The sequence below is a fragment of the Somniosus microcephalus genome, chromosome 31 (assembly GCF_052327205.1).
Source record: "Somniosus microcephalus isolate GS21.2 chromosome 31, FLI_Smic_1.0, whole genome shotgun sequence".
Lineage (NCBI taxonomy): Eukaryota > Metazoa > Chordata > Chondrichthyes > Squaliformes > Somniosidae > Somniosus > Somniosus microcephalus.
The window spans coordinates 4,315,959-4,333,839 of NC_141017.1; the positions used below are offsets into that span (position 1 = coordinate 4,315,959).

The following is a 17,881-nucleotide window of genomic DNA, read 5'->3' on the forward strand; positions in this document are numbered from 1 at the left end:
TCGCTACAGTCCTGAGTGCTCATGGGAATGGTACGTGAGCAGCAACTAAATCTGTCATGCAACTCTCAAACATAAAACCAGACCAGCGCGGCGGGGGGGGGGGGGCACATACAAGTAAAAAAGAAATAAATGCTGTGGAAAACTGAAGCAAGTCCACAAGCGGATCGAGCTGACTGGAAGGACAAGTGCGGGTCACAATCGTGAAAATAAAACAGGTTTATCAAATGCATTCCTTGTGTCTTCCTTCCACCACCCAATCACAGCTGAATAGTACTGAGCCATCAGCAGCATTACCGATTCACACAACCGGCTGTGCATCCTGTGTGGCCCAGTCCAGTTACTGAGAATGTGAAAATCCCACTCGTGCCAAAATAGACAGAAAAATGTTAAAGGAATCATACTATATTTTTAAAACAAAATACATTAAATTTATAGACCCACAATCAAGATTATCATCATGTTTGGTGCTTTTTAGAAGTAGAGTCAGTTTTTCCACCCATACGCAACACATTCTTATCTGACACATATCACTGTTAAATGTGTTGCTATTCTGGTAGCTCGAGTGCAAGAGCACAGCTACACTTCTACCAACAACTAACCAGGCATTGGGTCTGCTAGAGATTTGCCCCTTCTCCCCTCCCCCGAATATTTTGCTTGCCACTAAAGCACTGCAGTTGTAGCATCTTTAGGGTCCGAGGTGGGGGGGTTCAGGGAAACTGGCATTTTTCCGCCTCACTGCGGAACCCAAACTGAGCATCGGTGAGCAGGTGCCGCTTGATAGCACTGTCGATGACACATTCCATCACTTTGCTGATGATTGAGTGTAGACTGATGGGGCGGTAATTGGCCGGATGGGCTGAATGGCCTCCTTCTATACTGCATCTAAAGCAAATCACCACACAAACAGATTTTAAACAACATATCAGCAGCTTTCCACTTCATTTAAAAAAAAAATTCTTTAAATAAAAAACCGTGAAACTACGCACTAACCTTTGCTGTCAAAATAACTTTGGCTACTTTTTAAAGCAGTAACTGTTCCACTATGAGGTCACAGATTAAACCGGGAACTCAAAGGCTTTTACTGGAGACTGAACATCAAATTTGGGGAAAAGCCTCCTTATAGATCCCTGATTTGGAGTCTTCTGTTCTTATAAGGATTCCAACATTTGCTGGAACTCCAGAAAAAACTTCCATATACAAACATCTAAAGGAGATTCGCTACCTTCAAACTAAGTCTTTAACCTTTTTAAAACCGGTTATACATTATGCACAACTTGCTCCAACATTTCAGGGCCTATCTCCCTCTTCGTCAAGCAGCTTTATTCTCTCGTCCCAATGCCCCAATTATACTTAGCCCAACAGTGCGAGTGCCTTTAACTACAGTCTTGCATGCTCAGAGCACGATGGAATGGCTGTGTGCCACACACTATTATAACATGAGTATGGAACTTTGCTGCATGATGAAAATATAATGCCTGAAGACAGCCAATGGGATTCTCAAGTCCCACTGTAAAAAGGGAGGAGCACGAGAGCTCCTGAAACCTGCGGCGCACTGGCAGCAGTGCTGCAGCTGCTGTGGGGGGAGACGGGGGTGGGGGGGGAAGAGAGAGAGAGAGACAGGGAACTGGGGGTGACATCACTCAAGTGCTGATTAAACGTTACACCAGAGACCATGGTATGCGTCACTGGATGATGTTATTTCCATACAGATATCTCTCAGAATGACTGTGATAGGAACATCAGAATGTGGAGAACAGCTCTGAGCAGAAGCATTTAGCTGGATGTGTGAGCCAGGACCAATCTAAACAGCTCCAGTTCTGCTGAGCAATTGACCAGTGACCAATGGAGAGAGAATAACTGCCCTCTTCCTATAAGGTCTGGTTTCACGGCACTGTTTTGGGTTCAAGCCCTTGAGTGCATTTACTTTGGGTGTCTGGCTTTGTAAATGCAGATCTCCCACCCAGAACCTTGTGTCCTGAGATGCCTTTAATTTAAACCTCATCTCGGCATTGACTTTTGACCTGGCAAAGGATTCAGAAACAATCATTCATTCTAGCTGATTACAGATATCTTGGTTTAGATCTACAGTGAGGGGGGGGGGGGGGGTGGTGGGGGGGGGGAGGAGGACGTGAGCACTTTTACTCCAAGATCCAGTCTGAGTAAACCTGTCCTTTCCGATAAATGTGAACATGTAATAGATTAAGAGTACGAGGCAGAAACCATTCTGTACCCCAGTGCTCACAGAAAGTGAACACAATCAGAACCTAGATCATAGGCTCCAACACCTGTAGAGCAGAACTGAAGCGGCGTCAAATCTGATGCTCAGTCATAAATGTCAATATTTCCCCAGCAGCAGCAAGCCTGTGTCAATGGCTATTTCATGCTGCTCCTGTCTTAAGGCTTCAAGTGTTAGTGAGTTCTTTGTTTTGAGTCTAACCCTCAAGGTGAGGGCTGCTGCCTCGCATCAGTTTCGCCTTGAAGCCTCCTTCAGCTGGGCCCTGCATTTACAAAGCCAGCACGTAACCGCTGCACAAACGCCCGTGGCTTGTCAGCTACTTACCGTACAATTTAGTACGGTCACAGAGGGCAGGCAGGGTCAATTATTTGAGCAGACCAGGCCAAGAAAGAGGATAGAGGCTCAAGATTTACAAACACTGCCATGCTTCCATAACTAAACAAATTAATCACAGTACGATAGCAAAATACTGCAGATGCTGGAAATCCGAAATAACAACAGAAAATGCTGGATAAACTCAGCAGGCCAGGCAACATCCGTGGAGAGAAATTAGAGTCAACGTTTCGGGTCAAAACCCTTTGTCAAGACTAAAGAGGCACAGGAAATGAAATAGATTAAGAGGCCAGGCTGGGAGATTAATCACAGTTTTTGCTTCTGCATTTCTTCAATCCAGTACCATCCAAAAATGGTTCTTTTAATAAGAATTAAGCCTGGAGCCTGAATGCTGGGCAAGTGTACAAGCCATGTTTACTATCTGGTACAATACTGAAATGGGCACGTTTATTGCTATCACAGCATAACAGTTCACACTACACTATCTCCGTCACATCTACAGGCTCGTTAATAGTCGGGAAGCTTTTGAGCTGTGCCACGAGGGAAGGCATTTTCCTCAGGTCCCAGTATGAAGGTGGGCTATACAGAGTGACGTGAAGAGAACAGCCTCAGCCTAGAGTCCTTTAAACCCATTTGCCCCTCACCCTCAGAGTAAGGCACCAGCCAGTCCAGTGCAGGACAGGCTGGTGAGCTGCCAAGTGCTGACTGAACCTGCCTTACAGCCCCTTGCCCCCGCCAGCTGCACGAGAGGTGAGCACAAGGAGCATTTCCCCCACTGTGTGAATGTGGAATTCACAGCAGGATTCAGGGCTCCTTCCAACCTCATTCCTTCCGCCCTAGCCCTGCTTATAACAGCAGCTACACCTCTTCTCTAATTGTTAGCCCATTTCTTTTGTGTGTTGTAGATTGAAAATTTGCCATGACTGCAATTTATACTTAATAAAATATGTCCCAGCCATAAATCTTTGGAGGAGATTTTCTTATCTGCCATTCTATTCAGCAGCCTATGGGGACCTACCGGTTTGGTGTTCCCTTCTCACCAGGTGATCATCAGTTAAAATATCAGTGAGTGCTCCATAAGGAGCCTCACAGATCGATATCCAGTTGCTGGATGCTGAACGCGGAGGGGAAAGGTTAAGCCCCATTTCCCTTAGCAGAGGGGTCAAAAACCAGGGGGCACAGATTTAAAGTAACTGGTGGAAGGTTTAGAGGGGATTTGAGGGGAAATTCCTTCACCCAGAGGGTGGTGGGGGTCTGGAACTCACTGCCTGAAAGGGTGGTAGAGGCAGGAACCCTAACCACATTTAAAAAGTACTTGGATGTGCCCTTGGGATGCTGTAACCTGCAGGGCTACGGACCAAGAGCTGGGAAGTGGGATTAGGCTGGATAGCTCGTTGTTGGCCGGCGGGGACACGATGGGCCGAATGGCCTCCTTCCATGCTGTAACTTTCTATGATTCTATAAAGGCAGCACAGGGACAATATCTAACGGCTATAATTTGGAGCGTGCTGTACGGTTAGAAATTTAGCGCCACCAGTCCACAGCTAAAAGCAACGATCATGGAGCAAGGCGATTGCTCAGCGTGCCTGCTTATTTGACAGCCAGCCACAAACTGTGCCACACCAACAGAGTGCAAATGTACTCTCATTATCTTCAAAAAATCAGCTGTGTGGAGCTTTCCTTAGAAACTTGCATTACGATTGGTATCCATCAGGTTAATGCACTGGAACTAAACTCCACCATGTGTCCCAATAAGCCTAATGGCAGATTCAAAAGTAGAAAACAAACATAGTTTCAAAGGTTAACAGCTGGCAAAGTTTAAGGGCAGGATTTTAACTCAGGAGTCGGATAGGAGGCGGGACTACAGCTTTCGGGGTTGTTGTCCCGCCTCCATCGAGATGCGGCCAATCCACGCAATTTTAACTTGACTGACCTTGTTGAGCCCACCCAGTGGGCTCAGCAGGCCAATTAAGGGCCACCCGGCAACAGACTGAAATTTCATCTGTCAATTACTTCTAACCCGAGTCCTTCTCCACAGACTCAGTTAGAAATCTCTCCTGCACAGAAAGCTGCAGGCTGTCACTTTTGACAGTTCGCAGCAATTCTGCTTTCTGTGCCGGTGAGATGAGGGACTCCTGAGACCTAAAGGAAGGAAGGCTGAAAAGGTATGTAAAACTTATTTAATCACTTTAGACACAACAAACACACTTATCTTTGCACTCATGCACATATCACTCACCTGAACACCGATATCTTGACCCCTCCAAGTCCTTCAACCCGATGGCCCGCCTCCTCTAACTTGGCGTGGTTTGGAGCCGTCGGGAATCTCACATTTCAACCTTAAAAATAGGGATTAGGCTAAAAACTGCCTGTTAACAGGCAGTTAATTGGCACTAATCCCTTCCCGCCTCGGGTAGGCGGGTCGGGTACCTGCCTCCTTTGAAACCGGCATGGAGGCGGGTTTGGGTGCGGGATGGGGTCGGGATCCCTGATTTCGGGATTTTAACACCCCCCCACGCCTCCAATCCCGACTCCATGGCCCAATGAAAATCCTGCCCTAAAAGTCTCATTACATAGAACTTACAGCATAGAAACAGGCCATTCGGCCCAACTGGTCTATGCTGGTGTTTCTGCTCCACACGATCCTCCTCCCACCCTACTTCCTCTAACCCCATCAGCATAACCTTCTATTCCTTTCTCCCTCATGTGTTTATCTAGCTTCCCCTTAAATGCATCTCTGCTATTCATCTCAACCCCTCCCTGTGATAGTGAGTTCCTCATTCTAACCACTCTCTCTGGGTAAAGAAGTTCCTCCTGAATTCCCTATTGGATTTATTGGTGACCATCTTATATTTATCACCCCTAGTTTTGGTCTCCCCCACAAGTGGAAACATTTTCTCTATGTTTAACCTAGCAAAGCCCTTCATAATTTTAAAGATCTTTATCAGGTCACCCTTCAGCCTTCTCTTTTCTCGAGAAAAGTGCCCCAGCCTGTTCATCCTTTCCTGAAAGTTATAACCTCTCAGTTTGGGTATCATCCTTGTGAATCTTTTTTGCACCCTCTCCAGTGCCTCTATATCCCTTTTATAATATGGAGACCAGAACTGTGCACAGTACTCCAAGTGTGGTAAACGTTCACTAATCATCTACTTCTGGAAAAGACGGCTGTTTCCTATCGCAGGCCATGGGAAAGCTGCTGTGACTGGCCAGGACCCTGGGCTCAGGTCATAGTTCATCACCAGGACAATGGCCAGGACCCTGGGCTCAGGTCATAGTTCATCACCAGGACAATGGTCAGGGCCCTGGGCTCAGGTCATAGTTCATCACCAGGACAATGGCCAGGACCCTGGGCTCAGGTCATAGTTCATCACCAGGACAATGGCCAGGACCCTGGGCTCAGGTCATAGTTCATCACCAGGACAATGGCCAGGACCCTGGGCTCAGGTCATAGTTCATCACCAGGACAATGGCCAGGACCCTGGGCTCAGGTCATAGTTCATCACCAGGACAATGGCCAGGACCCTGGGCTCAGGTCATAGTTCATCACCAGGACAATGGCCAGGACCCTGGGCTCAGGTCATAGTTCATCACCAGGACAATGGCCAGGACCCTGGGCTCAGGTCATAGTTCATCACCAGGACAATGGCCAGGACCCTGGGCTCAGGTCATAGTTCATCACCAGGACAATGGCCAGGACCCTGGGCTCAGGTCATAGTTCATCACCAGGACAATGGCCAGGACCCTGGGCTCAGGTCATAGTTCATCACCAGGACAATGGCCAGGACCCTGGGCTCAGGTCATAGTTCATCACCAGGACAATGGCCAGGACCCTGGGCTCAGGTCATAGTTCATCACCAGGACAATGGCCAGGACCCTGGGCTCAGGTCATAGTTCATCACCAGGACAATGGCCAGGACCCTGGGCTCAGGTCATAGTTCATCACCAGGACAATGATCAGGGCCCTGGGCTCAGCTCATAGTTCATCATCAGGACAATGGTCAGGGCCCTGGGCTCAGCTCATAGTTCATCATCAGGTCAATGGTCAGGGCCCTGGGCTCAGCTCATAGTTCATCATCAGGACAATGATCAGGGCCCTGGGCTCAGCTCATAGTTTATCAGGGCCCTGGGCTCAACTCGTAGTTCATCATCAGGACAATGATCAGGGCCCTGGGCTCAGCTCATAGTTCATCATCAGGACAATGATCAGGGCCCTGGGCTCAGCTCATAGTTCATCATCAGGACAATGGTCAGGGCCCTGGGCTCAGCTCATAGTTCATCATCAGGTCAATGGTCAGGGCCCTGGGCTCAGCTCATAGTTCATCATCAGGACAATGATCAGGGCCCTGGGCTCAGCTCATAGTTTATCAGGACAATGATCAGGGCCCTGGGCTCAACTCGTAGTTCATCATCAGGACAATGATCAGGGCCCTGGGCTCAGCTCATAGTTCATCATCAGGACAATGGTCAGGGCCCTGGGCTCAGCTCATAGTTCATCATCAGGACAATGATCAGGGCCCTGGGCTCAGCTCATAGTTCATCATCAGGACAATGATCAGGGCCCTGGGCTCAGCTCATAGTTTATCAGGACAATGATCAGGGCCCTGGGCTCAACTCGTAGTTCATCATCAGGACAATGATCAGGGCCCTGGGCTCAGCTCATAGTTCATCATCAGGACAATGGTCAGGGCCCTGGGCTCAGCTCATAGTTCATCATCAGGACAATGATCAGGGCCCTGGGCTCAGCTCACAGTTGATCCTCAGGACAATGATCAGGGCCCTGGGCTCAGCTCATAGTTTATCAGGACAATGATCAGGGCCCTGGGCTCAGCTCATAGTTTATCATCAGGTCAATGATCAGGGCCCTGGGCTCAGCTCATAGTTCATCATCAGGACAATGGTCAGGGCCCTGGGCTAGGCTCATAGTTTATCAGGACTTACTCAATGCGGTCTTTCTCGGTTTTTGATGTCAGAAGCCTAGTAATGTTGGCAGTGGGTCATTTAGCAGCTCCACAGCTGTAGCCTGGAACTCCATCATCGCCCTGCACACTGGGCAGGAGTCGGCTAGCTGAGGATTTGGCACCAGACAGTTTTGGGGAAGTGTTTAAAAATTGCAACACGGAGGGTGGAAAATCAGAGTTGTACCAAGAAAGAGAGTGTGTGACAGGTAGTGATCTGGTTTTCCAATTCATGATATTTCGAAACTGTCAGATTGTTTTCCAAGAAGAGGTCTCCAAGTTTCACTTATTGTCACAAGCTATCACTGCAGTACAGAATGTAGACTCAAGCTGCAACTGAAAATGAAAACCAATCAGTTTAACAGCTCGAGTCACACCACTCAAAATAAAGTTCAAATGGTGACTCTCCATATCTTTATAATAACGCACATCTATTTACCAGTCATCAAAAGAAACCAGCCTCCTTTAGACTCTGAAATTTTAAAAAGGAGCCAGAGATATAACACGTTACACTAAAAAGTGTTCTAATAGAGCTGAACCTATAGCGAGAGCTGATTTCATCCTTAGCTGAGAGCATGGCCGCAGGTTGAAGTATATTTGGAATCCCATCTTGAATAGGTGGGAAATAGCATTTTCACACATTTCTTGCTGTGCACCAGCACTAATGACTCATATCCGTTATCAACACTAGTGACTAATGTTAGTATAGAGCATATCCAAGAGTAAATTTGCTTTGTGTAAAGATTTTGCCGTGCTGATTTTTTTGTCAGTAGTAATAAGAGTGAGTTATTGGGCAGGGTGTCACTTCTCTATTCCTGAGGGAGCAGAGAAAAATGGGGAGAGAAAGACATGCATTTATATAGTGCCTTTCATGACTATCAGACGTCGCAAAGCGCTTTACATTCAATGGAGAGAGAAAGAGAGATAGAGAACTGAAGTGGCTCTTATCAAAGTCACAAATTACATCCTTTGTAACTCTGACAGTGGTAAACTATCCCTCCTAAGAACATAAGAAATAGGAGGAGTCGGCCATTTGGCCCTTCCAGCCTGCTCCACCATTCAATGAGATCATGGCTGATCTTCTGCCTCAACTTCATTCACCGGCCCTATCGCCATATCCCTTGATGCATTTACTAGTCAGAAATCTATCGACTTCTGTTTTGAATATACTCAACGACTGAGCCTCCACAGCCCTCTGGGGCAGAGAATTCCAAAGATTCACCACCCTCTGTGTGAAGAAATTTCTTGAATGGCCTGAATGGCCTACCCTTTATCCTGAGGCAGTGGCCCCTGGTTCTAGACTCCCCAGCCAAGGGAAACATTCTCCCAGCATCCACCCTATCAAGCCCTGCAATAATTCTGTATGCTTCAATGGGATCCCCTCTCATTCTTCTGAATTCAAGAGAATACAGGCCTAGTTTACTCAATCTCTTCTCATACGACAGTCCCGCCATCCCAGGAATCAATCTCGTGAACCTTCGTTGCACTCCCTCTATGGCAAGTATATCCTTCCTTAGGTAAGGAGACCAAAATTGTACACAGTACTCCAGGTGTGGTCTCACCAAGGCCCGATATAACTGGAGTAAGACTTCTTTACTCCTGTACTCAAATCCTCTTGGAATGAAAATCCTTCTCGACCTGTCTGCAGCCTTTGACACGTTGCCCACTCCATCCTCCTCCAACACCTCTCCACCGTCGTCCAGCTGGGTGGGGCTGCAGTCGCCTGGTTCCATTCTTAACTATCCAGTTGTAGCGCGAGAATCACTTGCAACGGTTTCTCTTCCAACTCCCGCACTGTGACCTCTGGTGTCCCCCAAGGATCTATCCTTGGCCCCGACCTATTTCTCGTCTACATGCTGTCCCTCGGCAATATCAGCCGGCAACCCAGCGTCAGTTTCCACATGTACGCTGACGACACCCAGCTCTACCTCGCTACCTCTTCTCTCAACCCCGGCATCTTTAAATTGTCAGACTGCTTGTCCGACATCCAGAACTGGATCAGCAGAAATTTCCTCCAACTAAATATTGGGAAGACTGAAGCCATTCTCTTCGGTCCCGGCCACAAACTCCGTTCCCTAGCCACCGACTCCATCCCTCTCCCTGACATCTGTCTGAGGCTGAACTAGGCTGTTCGCAACCTTGGTGTTTATATTTGACCCCGAGATGAACTTTTGACCACATGTCTGCGCCATCACTAGGACAGCCTATTTGTACCTTCAGAACATCACCTAAATCCACCTCTGCTCAGCTCATCCGCTGCTGAAACCCTCATCCATGCCTGTGTTACCTCTAGACTGGACTACTCCAACGCACTCCTGGCCGGCCTCCCATCATCCACCCTCCATAAACTTAAGCTCATCCAAAACTCTGCTGCCTGTATCCTAACTCGCTCCAAGTCCTGTTCACCCACCACCCCTGCGCTCGCTGACCTACACTGGCTCCCAGTTAAGCAACATCTTGATTTTAAAATACTCATCCTTGTTTTCAAATCCCTCCAAGGCCTTGCCCCTCCCTATCTCTGCAACCTCCTCCGAGATAAAAGCGCTCCTCTAATTCTGGCCTTTCGAGCATACCTGATTTTAATCACTCCACCAGTGGCGCTGTGCCTTCAGCTTCCTGGGCCCTAAGTTCATGAGTGGCCATGTGGTGAGTTCCTGTTAAGGGTGGGTTTTGATGATGAACAGTCTCACAGTTCGACTACATGGAGCTCTGATATTTTCACATTAAAGCTGACAAATGAAACACAGCCGGCATCCGCCCGATTACTTCACACTCGGTATTTTTTCAAGATGGTTCGATCTTCTCCGCATTCCTCGAACAAGCCACATTTTTACCATGCTGAGCTCCATCTGACTTGGAGTAAAACTCGTATTGTTCAAGTTTTACGGGCAATGTACTAAAGGGCTGGTTTAGCCGATGCTCACCTTACAATCCACCTCGGCCTGCTTGCGCCTGGTCTCGCTGAGCTGGGTCTGCAGTCCTTTGTTTTGTGCTGTGATGTACTGCAGCTTGTCCTGCAGACCGGTGCAAGCCTGCTCCGTTCGGTTCAGAAGGCTGCTGTTCACCTGGTTCTGAGGAGAGAAGCAAATTATTTTCATTAAAACCGACGTGTACAGACACAAGCAGCAGAAACCAGAAATAATTAAATCACTGAAGTACAAGTCAGCACTGCTCGAGATCGGAGTAATATGCAAACGTCAAACTACCGTCTCCTCCAGTCGTTACTTCAGTCATTTATTTTTCCCTGTCTACAATGTATCTTTTCTTCGCCGCGATAGCGCTGCTGGCCTGTGCCGCGCCCTGTGCCGCGATAGCGCTGCGCCCTGCGCCGCGCCCTGCTGGCCTGTGCCGCGATAGCGCTGCGCCGTCGGCCTGTGCCGCGATAGAGCCGCGCCCTGCTGGCCTGTGCCGCGATAGCGCCGCGCCCTGCTGGCCTGTGCCGTGCCCTGCTGGCCTGTGCCGCGATAGCGCTGCACCCTGCTGGCCTGTGCCGCGCCCTGCTGGCCTGTGCCGCGATAGCGCTGCGCCGTCGGCCTGTGCCGCGATAGAGCCGCGCCCTGCTGGCCTGTGCCGCGATAGCGCCGCGCCCTGCTGGCCTGTGCCGTGCCCTGCTGGCCTGTGCCGCGCCCTGCTGGCCTGTGCCGCGCCCTGCTGGCCTGGCAACTCTGAGCTTGGCTGTGGGAAGTAGAGGGTTTTGTCTTTATTAAAAAGTTAAAAGAAATAGGGGGAAAAAATTGGGTCACGCCCCCTTTGGGGCGCTACTTTTGTACCCCCGCACCCGAAATTGAGTGGTAGCAACCCAAGCAAGAGGCGGGGCGCTACGGGAAGCACACCCCCTCCCTCTTGGGGCGCTCCAGCTCAATATCGCAGCGCCACGCAGGGTCTTGTGCATCGCGAACCGGGTCCCAGCTGGGCCACCAGGGAGCGGGGTGCCGGCTAAAGAGCCCGGCACTCAAGAGGATGAGGGCAAAGCGGCCGGCACCCCCGCGGGAGGAAGGCAAAGGGGGCAGGTGGCCAGCAAAAAAAATGGCCGCCCAGCACCTCCACTTTAAATTTCACCGCCCCGGCCGCACGTACTCCCCCCTGACCCTGTCGGACATAGCGTTCGGCGGTACATCAGGGGCGTGACCCAAGTTTGCGGCCGGGGCACTGCACACGGCAATGACATCATCGCCAGAGGCGCAGCGCCACGGGGCGCTACCGGCTACCGCTGCCGCTAACCTCCTGCTGAACTTTTGCACAGAAGGCGTTAGCAGTGCCTTGCCCAAGCGCTAGTTGCTTTGCGCTAACGGGAGGCGCAAAGCAACCAAATTTTGCCCCCATAGTGTGCAAGGTGGAATTATTACAAGCCATTCCTGGACATCCTCCCGCCACCAACTGAAGGAAATGGGGGCCAAAAAGTAGAACTTTGGAAAGGTGCAGCTATTTCTGGCGGACGTGGTTGGCAAACCCACAGCCCCCCCTATAAAGAACAGAGCTGTGGTTCAGATTTTTAAATAAAAACCCGATGTAAACAACCTGCTGCTGTATCTAACACGCAGGAGGGATATCACTTAGTCATGATAAACAGTGCACTCAAAACTCACCCCAGATTTGTGCCCCTCACAAGTTTACAATGAGATACGTACCACATTTCTGTTACACAATTTTTTAAATGTCAAAGATTTTCTGAAATGTCAAGTGATTTGTACTTTTAACTTCCTTTTGCTAGTTAGGTGCCGCAGGGTATGACAGGAGATCAGTGTGCATTTGAGGCTGTAAACGGTGTAAAATGTATGAATTGGCCAAAATAATGTTTATTGAGACATGAAATAGGTGCATGTGGAAAATGGCTCAAAAATCATTGTTTTATCAGATGCTGACTGAGTGAAGCTAACTGCCGCTGAGATTGTGGTGCGTGGAGGTGATACCATCTCAACTGCTGGAAAGCCATTGCACATTTCTGGTTTCTAAACAAAGTTGTATTTGCAGGATGGTTGACAATAGCGCTGCTTACTCCACCGCCAGGTACACCGATAGGAGCAAGACACGCCCAAAGACACTGGATTTCAGCCGAGAACGTCACTCAGGTCTGCTCTATGTTAGCCAGTAAGGTCGCAAGTTGTGCCACTGCCCATTAAACCAGATGGGTTCTGTTAGGAGACTTTAAGCTCTAGATTAAATATGGAGCTTATACTCCTTGTGTATTTAGAGTTATAGAGGGAATAATTCGGTTGATTTGCGTCGGGGCAAATTCAGCGGGAGGTTAGCGGCAGCGGTAACCGTTAGCACCCCGTGGCGCTGCGCCTCAAACGGTGCCGTCATTGCCGTGCGCAACGCCCCGCTCGCACCCCGACTTACCGCCGGACGCTATGTCAGACAGGGTCGGGGGGGAGGGGGGGGCTACCTGCAGCCGCAGCGGCACAAATTAAAGGGGAGGTGCCGGGCGGCCATTTTTGTTGCTGGCCGCCTGCCAGCACTTGCCCCCGTTACTGTCCCTGGCCATCTGTGCAGCCCCCCCGCGGGGTGCCGGCTACTCTCCATGAGCCCGGCACTTCGATCCCTGGTGGCCCAGTTGGGCCCTAGGTTGCGCTGCGCAAGGCCCCTCCCATTTAGTAAGGGGAGGAAGGCCTGCAGTACTGCGGCACGACATGCTGCAGAGCGTGGCGCTGCGGCACGTAGCGTCGTGACATTCACTCGCAGCGCCACAAGAGGGAGGCGGGGCGCTTCCAGTAGTGCTTCAGTGAATTTCAGGCGCGGGGGCGCTAATTTTTCCGGGAAAGGTGGGACTTGTATAAGTCGGACGGGTTGCACCTGAACCAGAGCGGGACAAATATCCTTGCGGGGAGGTTTGCTAGCACTGTTGGGGGGGTTTAAACTAACTTGGCAGGGGGATGGGATACAGAGGGGAGCTGAAATAGGGGGTGATGTGCTGCCAAATATAGAGAAAAAAACAAGTCAGCTTGGTAGACAGGGCAAATATATAAGGGCAAGGCTGGATGGCATCTATTTTAATGCAAGGAGTCTTGCAAATAAGGTGGATGAACTGAAGGTGTTGATAAACACATGGGAGTATGATATTGTTGCTATCACGGAGACATGGTTGAGGGAGGGGCAAGACTGGCAGCTCAATATTCCGGGGTACAGAATCTTCAGGCGAGACAGAGGGGGAGGTATAAGAGGAGGGGGTGTCGCAATATTAATTAAGGAGTCAATTACTGCAGTAAGGAGGGATGATATATTAGCAGGGTCCTCTAATGAGGCCATATGGGTGGAGCTTAAAAACAAAAAGGGGGCAAGCACTTTGCTGGGAGTGTACTATAGGCCTCCAAACAGTCAGGGGGAGATAGAGGAACAGATACGTAGGCAAATCTCAGAGAAATGTGCAAATAATAGGGTAATAATAATGGGGGATTTCAACTTCCCCAATATTAACTGGGATAGTCAGAGTGTGAAAGGCTCAGAGGGTGTAGAATTCTTAAAGTGCATCCAGGAGAGCTTTTTGAGCCAGCATGTAGAAAGTCCTACAAGAGAGGGGGCGGTACTGGACCTAATTCTAGGGAATGTGGCCGGCCAAGTGGAAAAAGTGCTAGGTGGTGAGCACTTTGGTGACAGTGACCATAATATGGTAAGATTTAAGGTGGTCATGGAAAAGGACAGGGATGGGCCGGAAATAAAGGTTCTAAATTGGGGGAAGGCCGATTTTAATAGGATAAGGCAGGATCTGGCCAAAATGGACTGGGATCAGCTACTTGTAGGAAAATCCGCATCGGAGCAATGGGAGGCTTTCAGAAGGGAGATTGAGATCATACAATGGCAACATGTTCCCGTAAAGGTCAAGAGTGGTTCCAAAAACCATAGGGAACCTTGGATGTCAGGGGATATACGAGAATGGATTAGGAAAAAGAGGGCTTTTGGTAGATACAAAAGGCTAAAGACGGAGGAAGCCCTAGAGGAGTACAAAAAGTGCAGGGGGATACTTAAAAAAAGAAATTAGGAGATCAAGGAGGGGCCATGAAATAACACTGGCGAGGAAAATCCTAAGATGTTTTATAAGTATATTAAGGGTAAGAGGATAACTAGGGAAAAAATAGGGCCCATTAGGGACAAAAGTGGCAATGTGTGTGTGGAGCCGGAAGATGTAGGAGGGGTTCTAAATGAATTTTTTGCATCTGTTTTCACTATGGAGAAGGACGATGTAGACATAGAAATAGGGCGGGGGGACAGTGATATGCTCGAACATATTAACATCGAGAGGGAGGAGGTATTGGCGGTTTTAGCTGGCCTAAAAATGGATAAATCCCCAGGCCCGGATGAACTGTATCCCAGGCTGCTGTGTGAGGCAAAGGAAGAGATTGCGGGGGCTCTAACACATATATTCAGGACCTCTCTGGCCACAGGGGATGTGCCAGAGGACTGGAGAACCGCTAATGTAGTACCATTATTCAAGAAGGGTAGTAGGGAAAAACCGGGGAACTACAGGCCAGTGAGCCTAACATCAGTGGTAGGAAAATTATTGGAAAAAATTCTGAGGGACAAAATTTGTCTCCACTTGGAGAGGCAAGGATTAATCAGGGATAGTCAACATGGCTTTGTCAAGGGAAGATCATGTCTGACTAATTTGATTGAATTTTTTGAGGGGGTGACTAGGTGTGTGGATGAGGGTAACGCAGTGGATGTGGTATACATGGATTTCAGTAAGGCCTTCGATAAAGTCCTGCACAGGAGACTGGTCAAGAAGGTAAGAGCCCATGGAATCCAGGGTGCCTTGGCACATTGGCTACAAAACTGGCTTAGTGGCAGAAGGCAGAGGGTGATGGTCGAAGGTTGTTTTTGTGACTGGAAGCCTGTGGCCAGTGGGGTACCACAGGGATCGGTGCTGGGTCCCTTGCTGTTTGTGGTCTACATTAATGACTTGGATATGAATGTAAAAGGTATGATCAGTAAGTTCGCGGATGATACAAAAATTGGTAGGGTGGTAAATAGCGAGGAGGGTAGCCTCAGCCTGCAGGACGATATAGATGGGTTGGTCAGATGGGCGGAACAGTGGCAAATGGAATTTAACCCGGAAAAGTGCGAGGTGATGCACTTTGGGGGGACTAACAAGGCAAGGGAATACACAATGAATGGAAAGACACTAGGCAAGACGGAGGGTCAGAGGGATCTGGGTGTGCAAGTACACAGATCCCTGAAGGCGGCGGAACAGGTGGATAAGGTGGTAAAAAAGTCATATGGGATATGCTTCATTAGCCGAGTCATTGAATATAAGAGCAAGGAGGTTATGATGGAGCTGTGTAAAACACTGGTTAGGCCACAGCTGGAATACTGTGTGCAGTTCTGGTCGCCATACAGGAAGGATGTGATCGCGTTAGAGAGGGTGCAGAGGAGGTTCACCAGGATGTTACCAGGGCTGGAGCGCTTCAGCTATGAAGAGAGACTGGGCAGATTGGGTTTGTTTTCCTTGGAGCAGAGGAGGCTGAGGGGGGACATGATTGAGGTGTACAAAATTATGAGGGGCATAGATAGGATGGATGCTGAGGAGCTTTTTCCCTTAGTAGAGGGGTCAATAACTAGGGGGCATAGATTCAAGGTAAAGGGCGGGAGGTTTAGAGGGGATTTGAGAAAGAACTTTTTCACCCAGAGGGTGGTTGGAGTCTGGAACTCACTGCCTGAAAGGGTTGTGGAGGCAGGAGCCCTCACAACATTTAAGAAGCATTTGGATGAGCACTTGAAATGCCATAGCATACAAGGCTACGGACCAAATGCTGGAATATGGGATTAGATTAGACAGGGCTTGATGGCCGGCGCGGACACGATGGGCCGAAGGGCCTCTATCCGTGCTGTATTACTCTATGACTCTATGACACTAAAAGAAGCCCTTCGAGCCTGCTCCACCATTAATATGATCATGGCTGATCCTATATCTCAATACCATATTCCCGCTCTCTCCCCATACCCCTTGATGCCTTTTGCGTCTAGAAATCTATCTATCTCCTTAAATATATTCAGTGACTTGGCCTCCACAGCCTTCTGTGGTAGAGAATTCCACAGGTTCACCACCCTTAGTGAAGAAATTTCTCCTCATCTCAGTCCTAAATGTCCTACCCCGTATCCTAAGACTGTGACCCCTCGTTCTAGAGCCCCCAGCCAGGGGAAACATTCTCCCTGCATCCAGGCTGTCTAGCCTGTCAGAATTTTATACGTTTCAATGAGATCCCCTCTCATTCTTCTAAAGTCTAGCCTAGTCGACCCAATCTCTCCTCATACGACGGTCCTGCCATCCCAGGAATCAGTCTGGTGAACCTTCGCTGCACTCCCTCTATGGCAAGTATATTATTTTCTTAGGTAAGGAGACAAAAACTGCACACAGTACTCCAGGTGTGGTCTCACCAAGGCCCTGTATAACTGTAGTAAGACATCCTTGCTCCTGTACTCAAATCCTCTTGCAATGAAGGCCAACATACCATTTGCCTTCCTAACTGCTTGCTGCACCTGCATGTTTGCTTTCAGTGACTGGTGTACAAGGACACCCAGGTCCCTTTGTACATCAGCATTTCCCAATCTATCACTATTTAAATAATACTCTACCTTTCTGTATTTCCTGCCGAAGTGGATAACTTCACATTTATCCACGGTATACTGCATCTGACATCTATTTGCCCACTCACTCAACTTGTCTAAATCGCCTTGAAACCTCTTCGCATCCTCCTCACAACTCACAATCCCACCTAGTTTCGTGTCGTCGGCAAACTTGGAAATATTACATTTGGTTCCCTCATCCAAATTATTGATATATATTGTGAATAGCTGGGGCCCAAGCACTGATCCCTGCGGTACCCCACTAGTCACCACCTGCCACCCTGAAAAAGACCCATTTATTCCTACTGTTAGCCAATTTTCAATCCATGCCAGTATATTACCCCCAATCCCATGTGCTTTAATTTTACACACTAACCTCTTTGTGGGAGGACTTTATCAAAGGCCTTCTGAAAATCCAAATGTTCCACATCTACTGATTCCACTTATCTATTCTACCAGTTACATCCTCAAAAAACTCCAGTAGGTTTGTCAAACACGATTTTCCTTTCATAAATCCATGTTGACTTTGTCTAATCCCGTTGATATTTTCTAAGTGTCCTGTTATCACATCCTTTATAATAGACTCTAGCATTTTCCCTACTACTGATGTTAGGCTAACCGGTCTGTAGTTCCCTGTTTTCTCTCTCCCTCCTTTTTTAAATAGTGGGGTTACATTTGCCACCCTCCAATCTGCAGGAACTGTTCCATAATCTATAGAATTTTAGAAGATGTCAACCAATGCATCCACTATTTCCATGGCTACCTCTTTTAGTACTCTGGGATGCGGATTATCAGGTCC

At 48.7% G+C, this 17,881-nt stretch overlaps 1 protein-coding gene across 9 annotated transcripts in view; it reads right to left on the reverse strand.

Annotated features, from left to right (window-relative positions):
* The window catches only part of LOC147097543 (EVI5-like protein), a 330,047-nt gene that overhangs the window by 72,862 nt on the left and 239,304 nt on the right, over positions 1-17,881 (reverse strand). For all 9 annotated transcript variants that reach the window (XM_085971478.1, XM_085971482.1, XM_085971475.1 and 6 more), the window contains one exon: positions 10,449-10,595. In XM_085971478.1, coding sequence (XP_085827604.1) covers positions 10,449-10,595 — 147 coding nt within the window. The remainder of the gene's footprint in view (positions 1-10,448; positions 10,596-17,881) is intronic.